At 53.2% G+C, this 14,806-nt stretch overlaps 1 protein-coding gene across 3 annotated transcripts in view; it reads left to right on the forward strand.

Annotated features, from left to right (window-relative positions):
- The window catches only part of TBC1D5 (TBC1 domain family member 5), a 1,888,005-nt gene that overhangs the window by 1,227,574 nt on the left and 645,625 nt on the right, over window positions 1-14,806 (forward strand). For all 3 annotated transcript variants that reach the window (XM_086942181.1, XM_086942182.1, XM_086942183.1), the window contains one exon: window positions 9,308-9,480. In XM_086942181.1, coding sequence (XP_086798307.1) covers window positions 9,308-9,480 — 173 coding nt within the window. The remainder of the gene's footprint in view (window positions 1-9,307; window positions 9,481-14,806) is intronic.

A 14,806-nucleotide genomic window follows, 5' to 3' on the forward strand; every position in this document is an offset into this window, starting at 1 on the left:
TGATGACGCGCTTCAAATTCTTGATCAGAATGGTTCTTGCCTCCTCATACTACTCGACCTCTCATCAGCCTTTGATACGGTCAAACACAAGAACTTACTTGATTCGCTGAATCTCAAAATGGGTATTTCAGGGACAGTACTCAAGTGGTTCACCTCCTTTCTGCATAACCGGACCCAGAAATTCAAGATTAACAATACTGTGTCCACACCAGTTCCTGCAACACTTGGTGTCCCTCAAAGATCCTCCCTCTCCCCTACTCTGTTCAATCTAGTCATGGAACACTTACCGTACTACTTCAAACATCTAATGTTCAATTTCACATATACGCAGACGATACCCAGCTCTACCTTAAAATGCACACCCTTGATGACATCAAAATACTCAACACAACGCTTAGGAACACACAGACTTGGCTGGCAGAGAATCGCCTCAAACTTAACGCTCTAAAAACTGAATTCCTCCTAATAGCGCCTCCCACCAAAGTCCCCATCACTCAGGCTTGGCTTAATCATCTCACTGCACTCAACGTTCAACCTGCTTTTGTGGACTCAGCGAAATCTTTAGGCATAACCCTCGACTGCAATCTCAATATGCATCATCACATCAGCAATGCAACAAAGGGAGCTAATTTCCAAATCAACACATTGCGGAAGTTGAAACCTTTCCTTCCTCCCAATGACTTCAGAACTGCAGTCCAAGCCCTAGTCATCCCTCGAGTGGATTATGGAAGTGTTGCCCTCTGTGGTCTCCCCATATTGACAACCGCACCATTAAAAGCCTCTATTAATCCTGCAGCCAGACTAATCTCGGGCTCAAAAAAACATTCACACATTTCTCCTGATCTAAAAGCTTTAAACTGGCTGCCTTACGAAGCTAGAATACACCTGAAAATCGCCTGCATGACCCACAAGGCTATACACCACAACTCCCCCAGCTACCTCGCTCAGAAACTGACAATCTCGGGTGGCTCAAGAGCGACAAGAAGCGCAGACAGTCTCCTTTTGAAACCTCAGAGATTTCACAAGAAAAAACATATAAACGCTCCTTCTCAGGGATGGCGCCCATGATCTGGAATGCCCTCCCTCCAGAAATCAGACTTATCTTATCCACGGCATCCTTCAAAAAAGAAGTAAAATCTCTCCTCTTAGCTCAATTTACCTGAACTTTGACTAATGTAATCTCGGAACTCAGTACTCTTCCTCTTATGACTATGTATATTGACCACCTATGCACCGTTGCTACCTTACTTTGTTTTTGTTTTTTGTAACCATTTGCTCATCTTTGCACAAAATGTTTTGTTTAATTATTACTCCTTTGCCTTTTTATCCCATTCTGTGTGTAAAGCGCTCTGATATCCGTAAGGATCTTGTTCGCGCTCTATAAAACTTTCAAAATAAAATAAATAACATAAAATATTTATTGTTAATAATAGGTCAGTTTGACAGCCGTGACATTAAATCTCAGAACTAAAAAGATACCTGGACAATCCTCAAATTGGGCGCAGGTAGGAGGGGATGGAAATGTGGTGCGCTCAGGAAGAGCCAGAAAAGTTGGATGAAAGTCAGCCTACAGTGTAACAGTACATGTGTAGTATTGTTATAGACTCTGTGACCCCAAAAAACAGACTTGAAGAAATGCAGCAGTAAAGCTTGATTTCTTTTCATGTTGGGGGACAGATAGCATTTTAAGATAGCTTAAGCATGGTTAAGGTACCTGCTTTAGACATCTGTGTATCTAGCAGGGGTCAGAGTATACTCCTGGTGAGACAGGACTTCTGGAAAACGCACTTGCTGCAGAGATCAGTCTACAATCTGTGGTCATAGGTTTTATTCATCTTTAAATAGCTCGGAGAGTTAATGTGCCTACGGCAGCGCATTACTGTAACCACCTGGCCAGAGGTTTTCTATTAGAAGATATCTTTGTTTGTTGCAGACATCCTTGAGTAGCTGCAGGTCACAAGATACAACGCTAGTAATATGCTCACTGAGTAGACATTTCCTGTAAACATGGGGATGTAACCTACCAGGAAACCTGTGAATCCTTCGAAGGTTGATAAACCGTGATATGGATGGTTCACACTCTATGCAGCACAGGTGGAATGTGAACAGCCAGAAGAGAGCAGCCATGGTGGGCACCAGAGCTCACACGAGAAGTGTGGGGAGAGAGATGAGTGGGTGATTGAACACTCTGGGGGTACAGGAGCACAAGCAGAGGTGCGGCAGGCACATGCTTTATAGCTAAGGATGCAGGGAAGGAGAGAGAGGGGAGATATGAAGGAAGGAGACGTGAATATCTCAAAGGGAGTAAGGAAAAAGAAACAAGATATGAGAAATACTTAAATGAGTTAGTGAATATAATGTAATAAACAAGGGACTGGCGTAATTTGATTTACTGCGGAGTAGGAACTATTTCATGGAGTGGGAGGCAAGACAGATGCAGGTAAAACTGCATGGACATATATACAGAACAAGTATTTGTCCTGTACATGACAAATTTGTTATTTATGTGTTATTTTTAAAAATTGTGAAATTAATAGCTTTGTCATTTACAATGGTAATACTTCTATTTTTTTAAAATGACACCTATAGCATTTTTCAAAACCATTTTTATTATGAGTTCAAGCAAGTTTCAGTACAGCCCTCCACAGTCAGGAGGAGTGTTAGACGGACCGGGAGGGTCGGCCGAGAATAAGGGGAGAGGTCTCCGGGGAGAGCCGTCTCCAGCGATCGTACAGACGAGTAACTTCCCCCCCACAGATGTACACCACACACGGATAAGGTTTAACGTTCTTTATAAGCAATTCTTTAAGTACGGTGAAATGGTACAAGGAGGTCTGGACTCAGGGGTCCCCTCGGTTCTAGTCTCTCAATTGGGAAAAGGGTAGCGGGACAGTCTTGTTACCAATCTGGTAGATGAAATAGCTCACAATCCTCGAGCTCGGCGTTCTAGATGATCGGGCCGCGGCGGAGCCAGCAGGTCCCGGAATGGTTGAAGGTAGCGACGGTCCGCGGCGGAGCCAGCAGGTCCCGATGAAGGTGGTGGTTACAAACGGTCCGCGGCCACGCCAGCAGGTCCCGACGACGATGAAGGTTTCAGAAGGTTGCGGCAGCGCCAGCAGGCAGGACAATAGTTCGCAAGGTAGGACTACGGCAGCGCCAATAGTCCGTCAAGGATGAGTTCTTCACTGCGTCTCTCGACTCCAGGATACAACTGCCTTCCTGCTCTGGAGCTGCCCCAGTTATAGGTCTGGTGCCCTTTGATGTCCGGACCCTCGCACTTGGAGGTCGGGAGGTCCGGGATGAGGGAGTCCAGACACCCAGCAGGGGGGTGGAGCCAGCGCCCGGGGGAGCTGGGTGCGATCGGCACCTGGCGGGGGAGAGCCATCGATACTTCTTTCTCCCATCAACCTGCCAAGTGGGCCGTTCACCTCCTGGGTGGATGGTGGTGCCGGGATGTCGGGGCCTGGCCAGGCCCAGGGTTAGGGTCGATCTGAGGCCACGCGGCCTCGTGGTGCAGTGTCCAAGATGGCGGCCGGGCCGGCCGAGGGAGCGGGAAGGAATTCGGCCCCATGATACAGAGATGTCCGCGGCAGGAGTCCCGCATGGGACGGGGTGCGGGTTGCCCTTGTGGGTAACATCTGGAGGACCGGGGCCCGGGTCCTGTCATGTGGGGAGGAGGCAAGCCCCTCACGTGGCCTGTCCAACAAGGAGACTGTCAACGACAGATACGAAAAGACACAACATTGAAATTGAAATTGAAATTGAAAGGCTCTTATAAAGCGCATGGCTACTCGGAAGCATCCCAGCGCTTTGAACCTTGAACCCAGCATTATAGAGCGAAATATTTCTAACTACCCCTACCCACCCAACCCCAGAAACTCCCGCCAACCCCTCCCGCAACTACCCACCCCTTATCCCACCCTAACCCGGTGCACGTGATCACAGTTCTGCAATATGAGATGACATACAAAGGTGGAGCCGGCCAGCGGCCTAGGGCGTGGGATCAAAATCCAGCGGCAATGCATCATCAATGTCCAGGGGGGGGTCGAGGGTCAGGCCCCTGCAGTCCGCCCACCGTTTCCAAATTTTGTAATGTTTGCGGGGGCACCCCCGAGCTTCGAACACAGGCAGCTCCAGACCCATGAGGAAGTCCAGGCCCGCCTTCCAGGCACTGAGTGGGGGGGCGCGCTCGCTCTTCCAGGCCTGCGCCAGATCCCTCTTTGCTACCACAAGCCCCAGCAACAACAAATGGCGCTTGTAAACGTTACCCCCGATGTTTTCAAGAACATGAAGCAGGCCCAATCTAGGGGTACGAGGCAGGTCCCACCCCAACACCTCAGACAGACAATCCCATACCCCGGCCCAGAATCGAGTCAGCCTCTCACAGGACCACACAGTATGAAAAAGGGTGCCCCTTTCAGAACCACACCTCAGGCACTCCGGGGTTGCAATGAGTCCCGCCCGCCACAAACGGTCCCTAGTGAAATAAGCTCGGTGGAGGTATTTGAACTGGATGAAGCGGAGGCGGACAGCTATAGCAGCACCACGGGGAGATTTAAGGGCCTTGCGCCAGTCGTCCTCATCCAGGGGACCAACATCCTTCTCCCACGAGGCCTTCAATGTCGAGAGCGAAGGAGAGCAGTGTGTGACCAGAGAACGGTATATCTGGGAGACCTTTTTGTCACCCAGGTCCCCCATAAAGAGTTTCGCCTCAATGGGACTGAAGTCAGGGAGCTGCTCCAAGCCCACCAGGCTAGGAGTAAGAGCGTGGCGAAATTGGAGGTAGCGGAAGAATTGGGACCTGGGCATGTTGAATTCAGAGCTGAGATCTTGAAAGGATTTAAGGGTAGTGCCTGAGAGAACATGCCCGAGGGAGGAGATCCCGATCGCGTCCCAGCCGTCGAACCCCTGCAAAGATGCCAACGCCGGGAGCAGGCCATTGCGCCATAACGGAGTCTCGGCCGTCAGCCTACCCCACCAACCCATACGGTGTAGGGCCCGCCGCCAGACCGCGAAAACCACCTGGGTGACCCTGGGAAGCAGTCGCCTCCGTCTGGCCGAGTACAGCAATGTGTGGAGGGAGGCGTCGCCCATCAGAGAATGTTCCAAGGCATAGGCCGGATCACTGCGGTCCCCATACCACCATTCGTTAAGCACAAGGAGATGAGAGGCCTGATAGTAGGACAAAATGTCCGCAGTCGCCAAGCCGCCGCAGTATGTAGAGAGGAAGCATGTGCGGAGCGCCACCCTGGAGGCACCCCCAGCCCACAGAAACCGGCCCAGCACAGCGTCGACACTGCGGAACCACTGCGGATCAATCGAAAAGGGATGATTCTGTAGTTGGTAGAGGAGACGGGGCAAGGCCACCATCTTAAAGATGGCCGACCGGCCGTAGATGTTAAGAGGTATACGTGTCCATGTCTTGATGTCCATCTGGACCCGGTCCCATACCGGCTGGATGTTCCGGTTCCACGCCACTGCAGGCGAAGCAGAGAGGAAAACACCTAGGTATTTCACACCCTCCACAGCCACCTGAAGGGATGCGGCCCAAGGACAGTCCACTGCGCCACCCCCCAGCACCCATAGGGTCGACTTGTGCGGGTTAAGGAACAGCCCCGACGCCCGACCAAAGTCCTGCATTAGTTCCAGGACACGAGGGCCCGTACGCTGCAGGTCTGTCATGAAGAACAGCACGTCGTCCGCATATAAAGCTATGCGGTCTGAATGATCCGCACCCCATACAAAGCCACGATAAAGCACATCCTGGCGTACACTGGCGGCCAGCGGCTCCATGGCCAGCGCAAAAAGGTAAGGGGAGAGCGGACACCCTTGACTCGTGCCCCTGGTCACTGGGAACCGAGCCGAAACCGCCCCGCAGACACGCACCGAGGCTGTGACTTCAGTATAGAGTAGCCGGACATAAGAGATGAAGACTGGGCCGAGGTTCAGCAGCGGTAAAAGGGTAAAAAGAAAGGTCCAGCTGACCGAATCAAAGGCACTGTCGATGTCGGCCAATAGTAGCGCCGCCTGATCCTCCGAAGACCCAATCGCCTCTATCGCAGCCTGCGCCCGCCGTATATTGTGTCTCGTAGCCCGGCGCGGCATAAAGCCTGCCTGATCAGGGTGAACAAGGGCTGAAATGTGTGGAAGCAAGCGGTTCGCGAGCGCCTTGGCCAGGAGCTTGGCTTCGAAGTTAATAAGGGAGATGGGGCGATAAAATTCAGGGCGATCCGGGGGCCTACCCGGCTTCAGGAACACCACGATTTCGGCATGGCGCCAATCCGGTGGGAGGCGGCCATGTTCTCGCGCCTGCTCCAGGGCACGCAAATAATGCGGCCCGAGCTGTAGATGGAATTTCTTGTAGAATTCGCTGGGGAATCCGCTCGGCCCCGGGGCCTTGCCCACATTGAGTTGACCCAATGCGTCCCCTAGCTCCTCAGCCGTCAATGGAAGATCAAGGGCATCACGCACCTCATCCGACACTGCAGAAGGGGGAACCGACGCGAGATAATCAGCAATATCGGCAGGGGAGAGAGTCTCCCGGGAGGCATATTGACGCCCATAATAAAGCGCAAAGCTCGTGGCAAGAGTTGCCGGGTCTGTGATCGCCACTCCTGCGTCATCGACGAGACCCGGCAGTGTAAGAGGCTGCAAAGTCTGTTGACAAAGCCTATGGAGCATGGTGCAAGACTTGTCACCCCACTGGTACACCCGGCTACGGGTGGCCAACCATGCTTGGCGAGCCTCGTCTAACAAGACCGAGGAGTAAGACTGCTGCGCCTGCAGGAGCAGCCGCAGTGTGACATCATCAGATGCCTCCCTGTGGCGAGCCTCAAGGTCTTCCACCCGCCCCGCTGCAGCAACAATGCCTTCCAGCCGAGTCCGGCGAGCGGATGCACACCAAGCAATGTCTATACCCCGCAGGGCGGGCTTCATGGCCTCTCAGACGGTCACTGCGTCCATACCCACGGCAAGGTTGTCCCGCCAATACTGGGCGATCGTGCCACGGAAATGCCGGGAGTAATCAGGGCGCTGCGAGTGCCACGTGGACATCCGCCATCTGATAGGTTGGCGTGCCCTGTGCAGATCGATTTGGACCGCCACAGGGGAGTGATCAGAGAGCCCACGAGGCCGTATCGCCGCCCCTTCACTCTAGCAAGGAAGGCCCTCGGAACAAACACACAATCCAGGCGCGAAAGGGAGCCATGGACAGCCGAGACATAAGTGTACTCTCGCCGCTCCGCATGCAAGTGCCTCCACACATCCGCCCATCCCAGGCCATCAATCATAGCCCCCAGCCGCGTAGGGGGGGACACCAGTGCCACTCCGGGCCTCCTCTGCCGGTCCAATGCCACATCCACTACATCGTTCCAGTCGCCACCAATCACAGCCAGGGAGTGGGGGCGTTCAGTCCATAAGGCAAACAACCGTTCAGCTAAGGCCCATTGCAAGGGGGGCATACACACAGCCAAATACCACAGGCTCCGCACCAATCTTCCCTTGAACAAACACAAAACGCCCCTGGGGGTCGAGCCATTGACGCTCATGAGTGTATGCCAGCCGCTTGTGAATAAGAATGGCCACCCCCCCTGGAGCCCCTAGTAAACCCAGCATGGAACACCTGGTGAAAGCCAAAGCGCTGCAGACTCAGAGCCTTTGTGCCTAGCATGTGCGTTTCTTGAAGAAGGAGCACATCCGCCAGGTCCCTCTTAGCCCAGCGAAGCACCGCCCCCCGTTTAATCTTGTCCAAGAGTCCCCGGACATTCCAGCTAAGAACATGCATGGAAGCGCTCGAAGGCGCTAAATGAGGGCCATCAACCATTAGCACAACGTACCAAGCCCCACTATCCCCGGCCCCCGGCCCAGGCCCCAGACCCCACAGTTGCAAAATTCAGGAAGACCACGTGCACCCCATGAAACAGGACCCCGATACCCACAACCCCCGAAGAACAAACCCCCCCAATCAGCCACCCAACAGCCCATGACCCCCCACCCCAATACCTCAAGGAACAATGAAGTATCTGTCGCGGCATGCGGTACTTCAGGCCCAGAACATAGCGCCGAAGGTCAGACATGCCAATGGATCCCAAGGAACCCCCCTACCACCAACCAAGCACACTCCCAAACACACCCCCCAAACCCAACAGGAGGAGGCAGCCCCTAGAACATGCCCCAACCCCCCCCCCCCCAGAATAAGGCATAAGCAAAAAACAGTGCATGATAAATAGCATCAGTTCACTGAGTCCCAAACATTAGTCAAAGAGCCAGGTAATACTGCACCAGGTTACGCCTGAACCGTTGACTGGCAGGCGGCCGCCGCAGTGGACGGCCACAGAAGAAAAGCAAGGATCCAAAAGTCGGCGAACAGTAGTTAGGGCCCCCTGCCAGAGTTGTCTGTCTCCGGCTGTGTGTCCCCCAAAAGGGCGATAGATGGAGTGAGGGCGATAGATAGATGGAGTGAGGAGATAGGATACATTTGGCTTGGAAAGTAGGGCTAGTCTTCTGCCAACCCTGCTGGGATGTTTAACTTGCCTTGAAGGTTTCCATTATCTGTCCACTGCTGGAATCACTTTGACCTTAGTATTCCCGTCCTTGGCCAGAACTAAATGTAATGAGGCAACTTTATTCTTTTGTGCTAGACTCTGCTGTAAGGCCACTTCTCTCAAATTGGACATGGGAGTAGTGATATATCATAGTTACAGTCACACTGTAGGCCAGGAGGCATACAGTAGCTTCCCTATATGCCCCAGACTCAAACCAAGATACCTTCCTTCTAGACTTTGTGACCCAACCACCGATTAATCTGGCAGCATCACTGACTATTTGGCCTCTTTCTCAAAGAAAGTGAAACATTCATTAAAAGATATGGGCTGAGAGATCCTTGGATAGAAAAACATAGAACAGGTGGACTCAATCTTTTTTTCACATACGCTTATGGCATATTCTAGAATGGACCTCTCCTCAGTTAATTATACTTTTATGCTCTTATGCCCACAGTTCTTGATACAAAATGCCACTAAGTAATAGTTTCGGACCAAGCCCGCTAGAGCGATCAATGGTGTTGGATCTAGTCGGTGCCCATGGGTGAGCGCTGGATAGTCCACCCTGCAGTCCTTCCGGATTCAGTAACAAGGGCAGAACTAAAAGAATAAATTACTGACTTCTTCCTTTACTGGAACACACAGGCTTTACTGTATGTTTTAAAATGTATTTTTTCACTTGAGCTTGCTCTGGTTAGTTGCGTCCTTCAACATGCTAGACTTGCTCTAGTTGTGTTTTTGACAGTGTTTGATGGATTTACCTCTAGGATAAAGATGGGCTCATCTCACCAGCACCTTTTGCCAGGCCCCAGGACCATGGGCCATCCATTGCCATAGTGACCAAAGTGAACTTCATCCAGGACCAGCTTCTGAAGAAGCACGACATTGAATTGTACATGCACCTGAACCGGCTGGAGATCGCGCCCCAGATTTATGGACTGTAAGTCTTTCAAAGCTTCGCTTTGTCCGGTCGCTGCAGCTGTTATACATTTTGTTCTGTCTAATGCATTGTTTGCCACTTTACATACTATTGAAAAATGCCCAGTTTGTATGGAAGATGTGTATGTAGGAAACCGTGGTGCCCACAGCCATTGAGCGATTTCCATAGAATCTAAAACCTAACCAGACATATGAAACAAATATATTTAGCAGAATCAAAAACCTACCAGACATCCCTAAAGGGTATTCTGAAATCTAAAACCTAACCAGATATCATGAAACAAATATACTCAGTAGAATCTAAAACCTACCAGACATCCCTAAAGGGTATTCTGGAATCTAGAACCTAACCAGACATCATGAAACAAATATGCATAGTGGAATCTAAAACCAACCAAATATCCCTAAAGGTATTCTGGAATCTAGAACCTAACCAGACATCATGAAACAAATATGCATAGTGGAATCTAAAGCGTAACCATGTCTCATCCAACATAGAGTATTTTGTTAAAAACCCATCATCAGACAGAGGCATTTTGGACTCAAAACCCTTTTAGGCAGGATCCAAGAAAGAGGTATTGTGGCATCCATGGTCTCTCATCAGACAACCACCCAGCACCTCCATATAGCACAGCTCACATTAGTGTTACGTTTATAATACACCACGGATGCAGCCACGTGCTATCCAGTAAAACACTAGCCCATTGGCGCGATTCCAGTTTTATGCTTTTAATACATCTCGGAGAGTAATTAATGATCAAAGAAAATGTCCGTTCCATTTCCATTACAGTTTTTCCGTGGTAAAATGTAAGCATGATTTAAAAAAAATTACGGACAGAGTAATTTTATTTTATAAGGGCTAGTTCGAGCATAAGTTGTTAGTCACTGGCCCCATGACTGACAAACAATAAACTGGCCTTCAGCTGCCCTTCACTGTATGACTTTAGCCGGGCAGCCTGGCATCCACGCTGATACACCGCAGTTGTAGTCTTGTTACCCATGCCCAGAGGCGGATAGACAGCTAGGACTGGTAACCATCCCAGCAGAGTGTGGGGTCATGGCGGTAATTTTCACTGCCTGTTGGCCAGAGACCAACACCTAGAACGGATAACCACTGCCACCCACGTTGGATGAAAAGCCAAGCTAATGTCTGACTGTCTCCTGTACGGGGGCCTATAAGGTGTCAGCACAGTGTGGGTGTGTCACACAGTGTGGGTACATCACACAGTGGAGAAGTGTGGCTCACTGGTTAGAGCGGCAGACTCTGAAGCAGAGATCAAGCCCGGGACCAGGGTTCAAGTCCTGACGCGGCAGGGTCTTGGGCTCAATGTCCGCGGACTCGATAATTCTCGCCTCGGCGCCTACTCTAATCATAGGTCCCATGCTGCAACTCTGGGCAATAGCTTGCTTAATCTCCACAATGGCCCCAACAACACTGGGATGCCTGGCTTCAACTTGGGGGTGCCCAGGAGTGGCATCTCACAGGGAGAGCCAGGAAGGTTTCCACAGCGTTATACAGCGCCCCGTTCCTGGGGCAGCTGTGCGCTTTACAAGTATACTACATTTACATTTACATTTACACAGTGTGGGTACATCACTGTGACCTGGACTGGTCTAGGACTAGAGAAACCAAGAGGTAGTACCCACAATCCAAGCCTGTCCTCCTCTTCTCCACGCCTCTCCTCTTGTCCCGCCTCTCCTCTTGTCTACGCCTGTCCTCTTGTCCACGCCTGTCCTCTTGTCCATGTCTGTCCTTCTCCTGTCCATGTCTGTCCTCCTCTTGTCCATGTCTGTCCTCCTCTTGTCCATGTCTGTCCTCCTCTTGTCCACGCCTGTCCTCCGCTTGTCCACGCCTGTCCTCCTCTTGTCCACGCCTGTCCTCCTCTTGTCCACGCCTGTCCTCCTCTTGTCCACGCCTCTTCTCCTCTTGTCCACGCCTGTAGTCCTCCTCTTGTCCTCGACTGTCCTCCTCTCGTCCACACCTGTCCTCCTCTCGCCCACGCCTGTCCTCTTCTTGTCCACGCCTGTCCTCTTCTCGTCCACGCCTGTCCTCCTCTCGTCCACGACTGTCCTCTTCTTGTCCACGACTATCCTCTTCTTGTCCACGCCTGTCCTCCTCTCGTCCACGCCTGTCCTCCTCTCGTCCACGCCTGTCCTCCTCTTGCCCACGCCTGTCCTCCTCTTGCCCACGCCTGTCCTCCTCTTGCCCACGCTCTTGTCCACGCCCGTCCTCCTCTCGTCAACGCCTGTCCTCCTCTCGTCCACGACTATCCTCTTCTTGTCCACGCCTGTCCTCCTCTCGTCCACGCCTGTCCTCCTCTCGTCCACGCCTGTCCTCCTCTTGCCCACGCCTGTCCTCCTCTTGCCCACGCCTGTCCTCCTCTTGCCCACGCTCTTGTCCACGCCTGTCCTCCTCTTGCCCACGCCTGTCCTCCTCTTGTCCACGCCGGTCCTCCTCTTGCCCACGCCTGTCCTCCTCTTGCCCACGCCTGTCCTCCTCTTGCCCACGCCTGTCCTCCTCTGGTCCCCGCCTGTCCTCCTCTTGTCCCCGCCTGTCCTCCTCTTGCCCACGCCTGTCCTCCTCTTGCCCACGCCTGTCCTCCTCTTGCCCACGCCTGTCCTCCTCTTGTCCATGTCTGTCCTTTTGTCCACGTGGACAGCAAATGAAGGCTGTGAAGCGTCACTGGTCTGTACAGTGGGGCGGGCCTGAGCTGGTTGGACCACTCATTCACCTGGGCTTTTGTCTTTTAATTGAATCTGTGTTGGTCACAGCTATCTATGTGTCTGTTGCTGCCTGTTGAAGCGACCGTCCCAAGGATGTTGGAGTAAAGAATGACCATCCAAGAGTCACTCTGACGAATAATCTGTAGTGTCCACAGCCCTTGCAGTACAAGTACAACATGGTGCATTGTACTATGTAAGCCTTCTGAGGACAGTGCCTACGGGATTCAGTGCTGAGGGCATGACTGTCGGCTTGCCTGTCGTCAGACTCTCTATTTGTAGATAGGGGGACAGAGGCGCAGGCCATTGCCCCCCAGTACAGATCACTCGCCCAGGAGTCTCCGCCGGGCCCGTTCATAGGCCCATCAGTCGCCGCTGGTGGCTTTCCTTCGAGCTCCGGATGATACAACCATTTGCCAAATGATCAGTATTGTTGACCAGAGACCAGATCTCCCACAATCTTACGCCAACACCGCCGTTGTAGCGAATATTCCTGGTTAACGAGCAAGAAATGCGGGTTTTTTCGTTTTCTCCTGCCCACCCACACCTTCGGAACTCTGCTGTGTCTCACTGTTTGAGTGCCAGCAAAGACCACAGCGCCCAATGCTGGGCCCCTATAAATCGTGGATTCATATTAAAAAAATAGCTGCAATGCACTATTGTTTAGAGTAAATGCCTCCCTTGTAGTAAGAGGCAGTCAGATGAAATGATCAGCGGGGTTAGGGGCTGCGGGCTGGGAATTCGCGCACCCTCTGTCCCCCCAGAAAGAAAGGCACCCATCTAACCCCGGTGAGCTCAAGTCTTTCAGGGAGCGGCGGCTGCCTTGGAAACAGTAATGTGCTGTTCTTACAAACAGACACAAGCCACCGAAAGAGGCGAGGGTGGAAAGCACCAGCCACCGATAGAGGCGAGGGTGGTAAGCACCAGCCACCAAGAGAGGCGAGGGTGGAAAGCACAATCCACGAGAGAGGCGAGGGTGGAAAGCACTAGCCACCCAGAGAGGCGAGGGTGGAAAGCACCAGCCACCCAGAGAGGCATGGGTCGAAAGCACCAGCCACCCAGAGAGGCGAGGGTGGAAAGTACCAGCCACCCAGAGAGGCGAGGGTGGAAAGCACCAACCACCGACCGAGGCAAGGGTGGAAAGCACCAGCCACCCAGAGAGGCGAGGGTTGAAAACACAATCCACGAGAGAGGCGAGGGTGGAAAGCACCAGCCACCGAGGGAGGCGAGGGTGGAAAGCACCTGCCACGAGAGAGGCGAGGGTGGAAAGCACCAGCCACCGAAAGAGGCGAGGATGGAAAGCACAATCCACCGAGAGAGGCGAGGATGGAAAGCACCAGCCACCGAGAGAGGCGAGGGAGGAAAGCACCAGCAAGCACCAGCCACCGAGAGAGGCGAGGGTGGAAAGCACCAGCCACCGAGAGAGGCGAGGGTGGAAAGCTCCAGCCACCGCGAGAGGCGAGGGTAGAAAGCACAATCCACTGAGAGAGGCGAGGGTGGAAAGCACCAGCCACCGAGAGATAGGCGAGGGTGGAAAGCACCAGCCACCGAGAGAGGCGAGGGTGGAAAGCACCAGCCACCGAGAGAGGCGAGGGTGTAAAGCACCCGCCAACGAGAGGCGAGGGTGTAAAGCACCAGCCACCGAGAGAGGTGAGGGTGGAAAGCACAATCCACGAGAGAGGCAAGGGTGGAAAGCACCAGCTACCAAGAGAGGTGAGGGTGGAAAGCACCAGCCCCCGAGAGAGGAGAGGGTGGATAGCACCAGCCACCGAGAGAGGCAAGGGTGGAAAGCACCAGCCACAGAGAGAGGAGAGGGTGGAAAGCACCAGCCACCAAGAGAGGTGAGGGTGGAAAGCACCAGCCACCCAGAGTGGCAAGGGTGGAAAGCACCAGCCACCCAGAGAGGCGAGGGTGGAAAGCACCAGCCACCAAGAGAGGCGAGGGTGGAAAGCACCAGCCACCAAGAGAGGCGAGGGTGGAAAGCGCCAGCCACCAATAGAGGCGAGGTTGGAAAGCACCAGCCACCGAGGGAGGCGAGGCTGGAAAGCACCAGCCACCAATAGAGGCGAGGCTGGAAAGCACCAGCCACCAATAGAGGCGAGGGTGGAAAGCACCAGCCACCGAGGGAGGTGAGGCTGGAAAGCAGCAGCCACCCAGAGAGGTGAGGTTGGAAAGCACAATCCACCGAGAGAGGCGAGGGTGGAAAGCACCAGCCACCGAGAGAGGCGAGGGTGGAAAGCACCAGCCACCGAGAGAGGCGAGGGTGGAAAGCACCAGCCACCGAGAGAGGCGAGGTTGGAAAGCACCAGCCACCGAGAGAGGCGAGGGTGGAAAGCACCAGCCACCGTGAGAGGCGAGGGTGGAAAGCACAATCCACTGAGAGAGGCGAGGGTGGAAAGCACCAGCCACCGAGAGAGGCGAGGGTGGAAAGCACCAGCCACCGAGAGAGGCGAGGGTGGAAAGCACCAGCCACAGAGAGAGGTGAGGGTGGAAAGCACAATCCACCGAGAGAGGCGAGGGTGGAATGCACCCGCCAATGAGAGGCGAGGGTGGAAAGCACCAGCCACCGAGAGAGGCAAGGGTGGAAAGCACAATCCACGAGATAG

Source organism: Lissotriton vulgaris, chromosome 10, assembly GCF_964263255.1.
Source record: "Lissotriton vulgaris chromosome 10, aLisVul1.2, whole genome shotgun sequence".
In the NCBI taxonomy this organism is placed as follows: Eukaryota; Metazoa; Chordata; class Amphibia; order Caudata; family Salamandridae; genus Lissotriton; species Lissotriton vulgaris.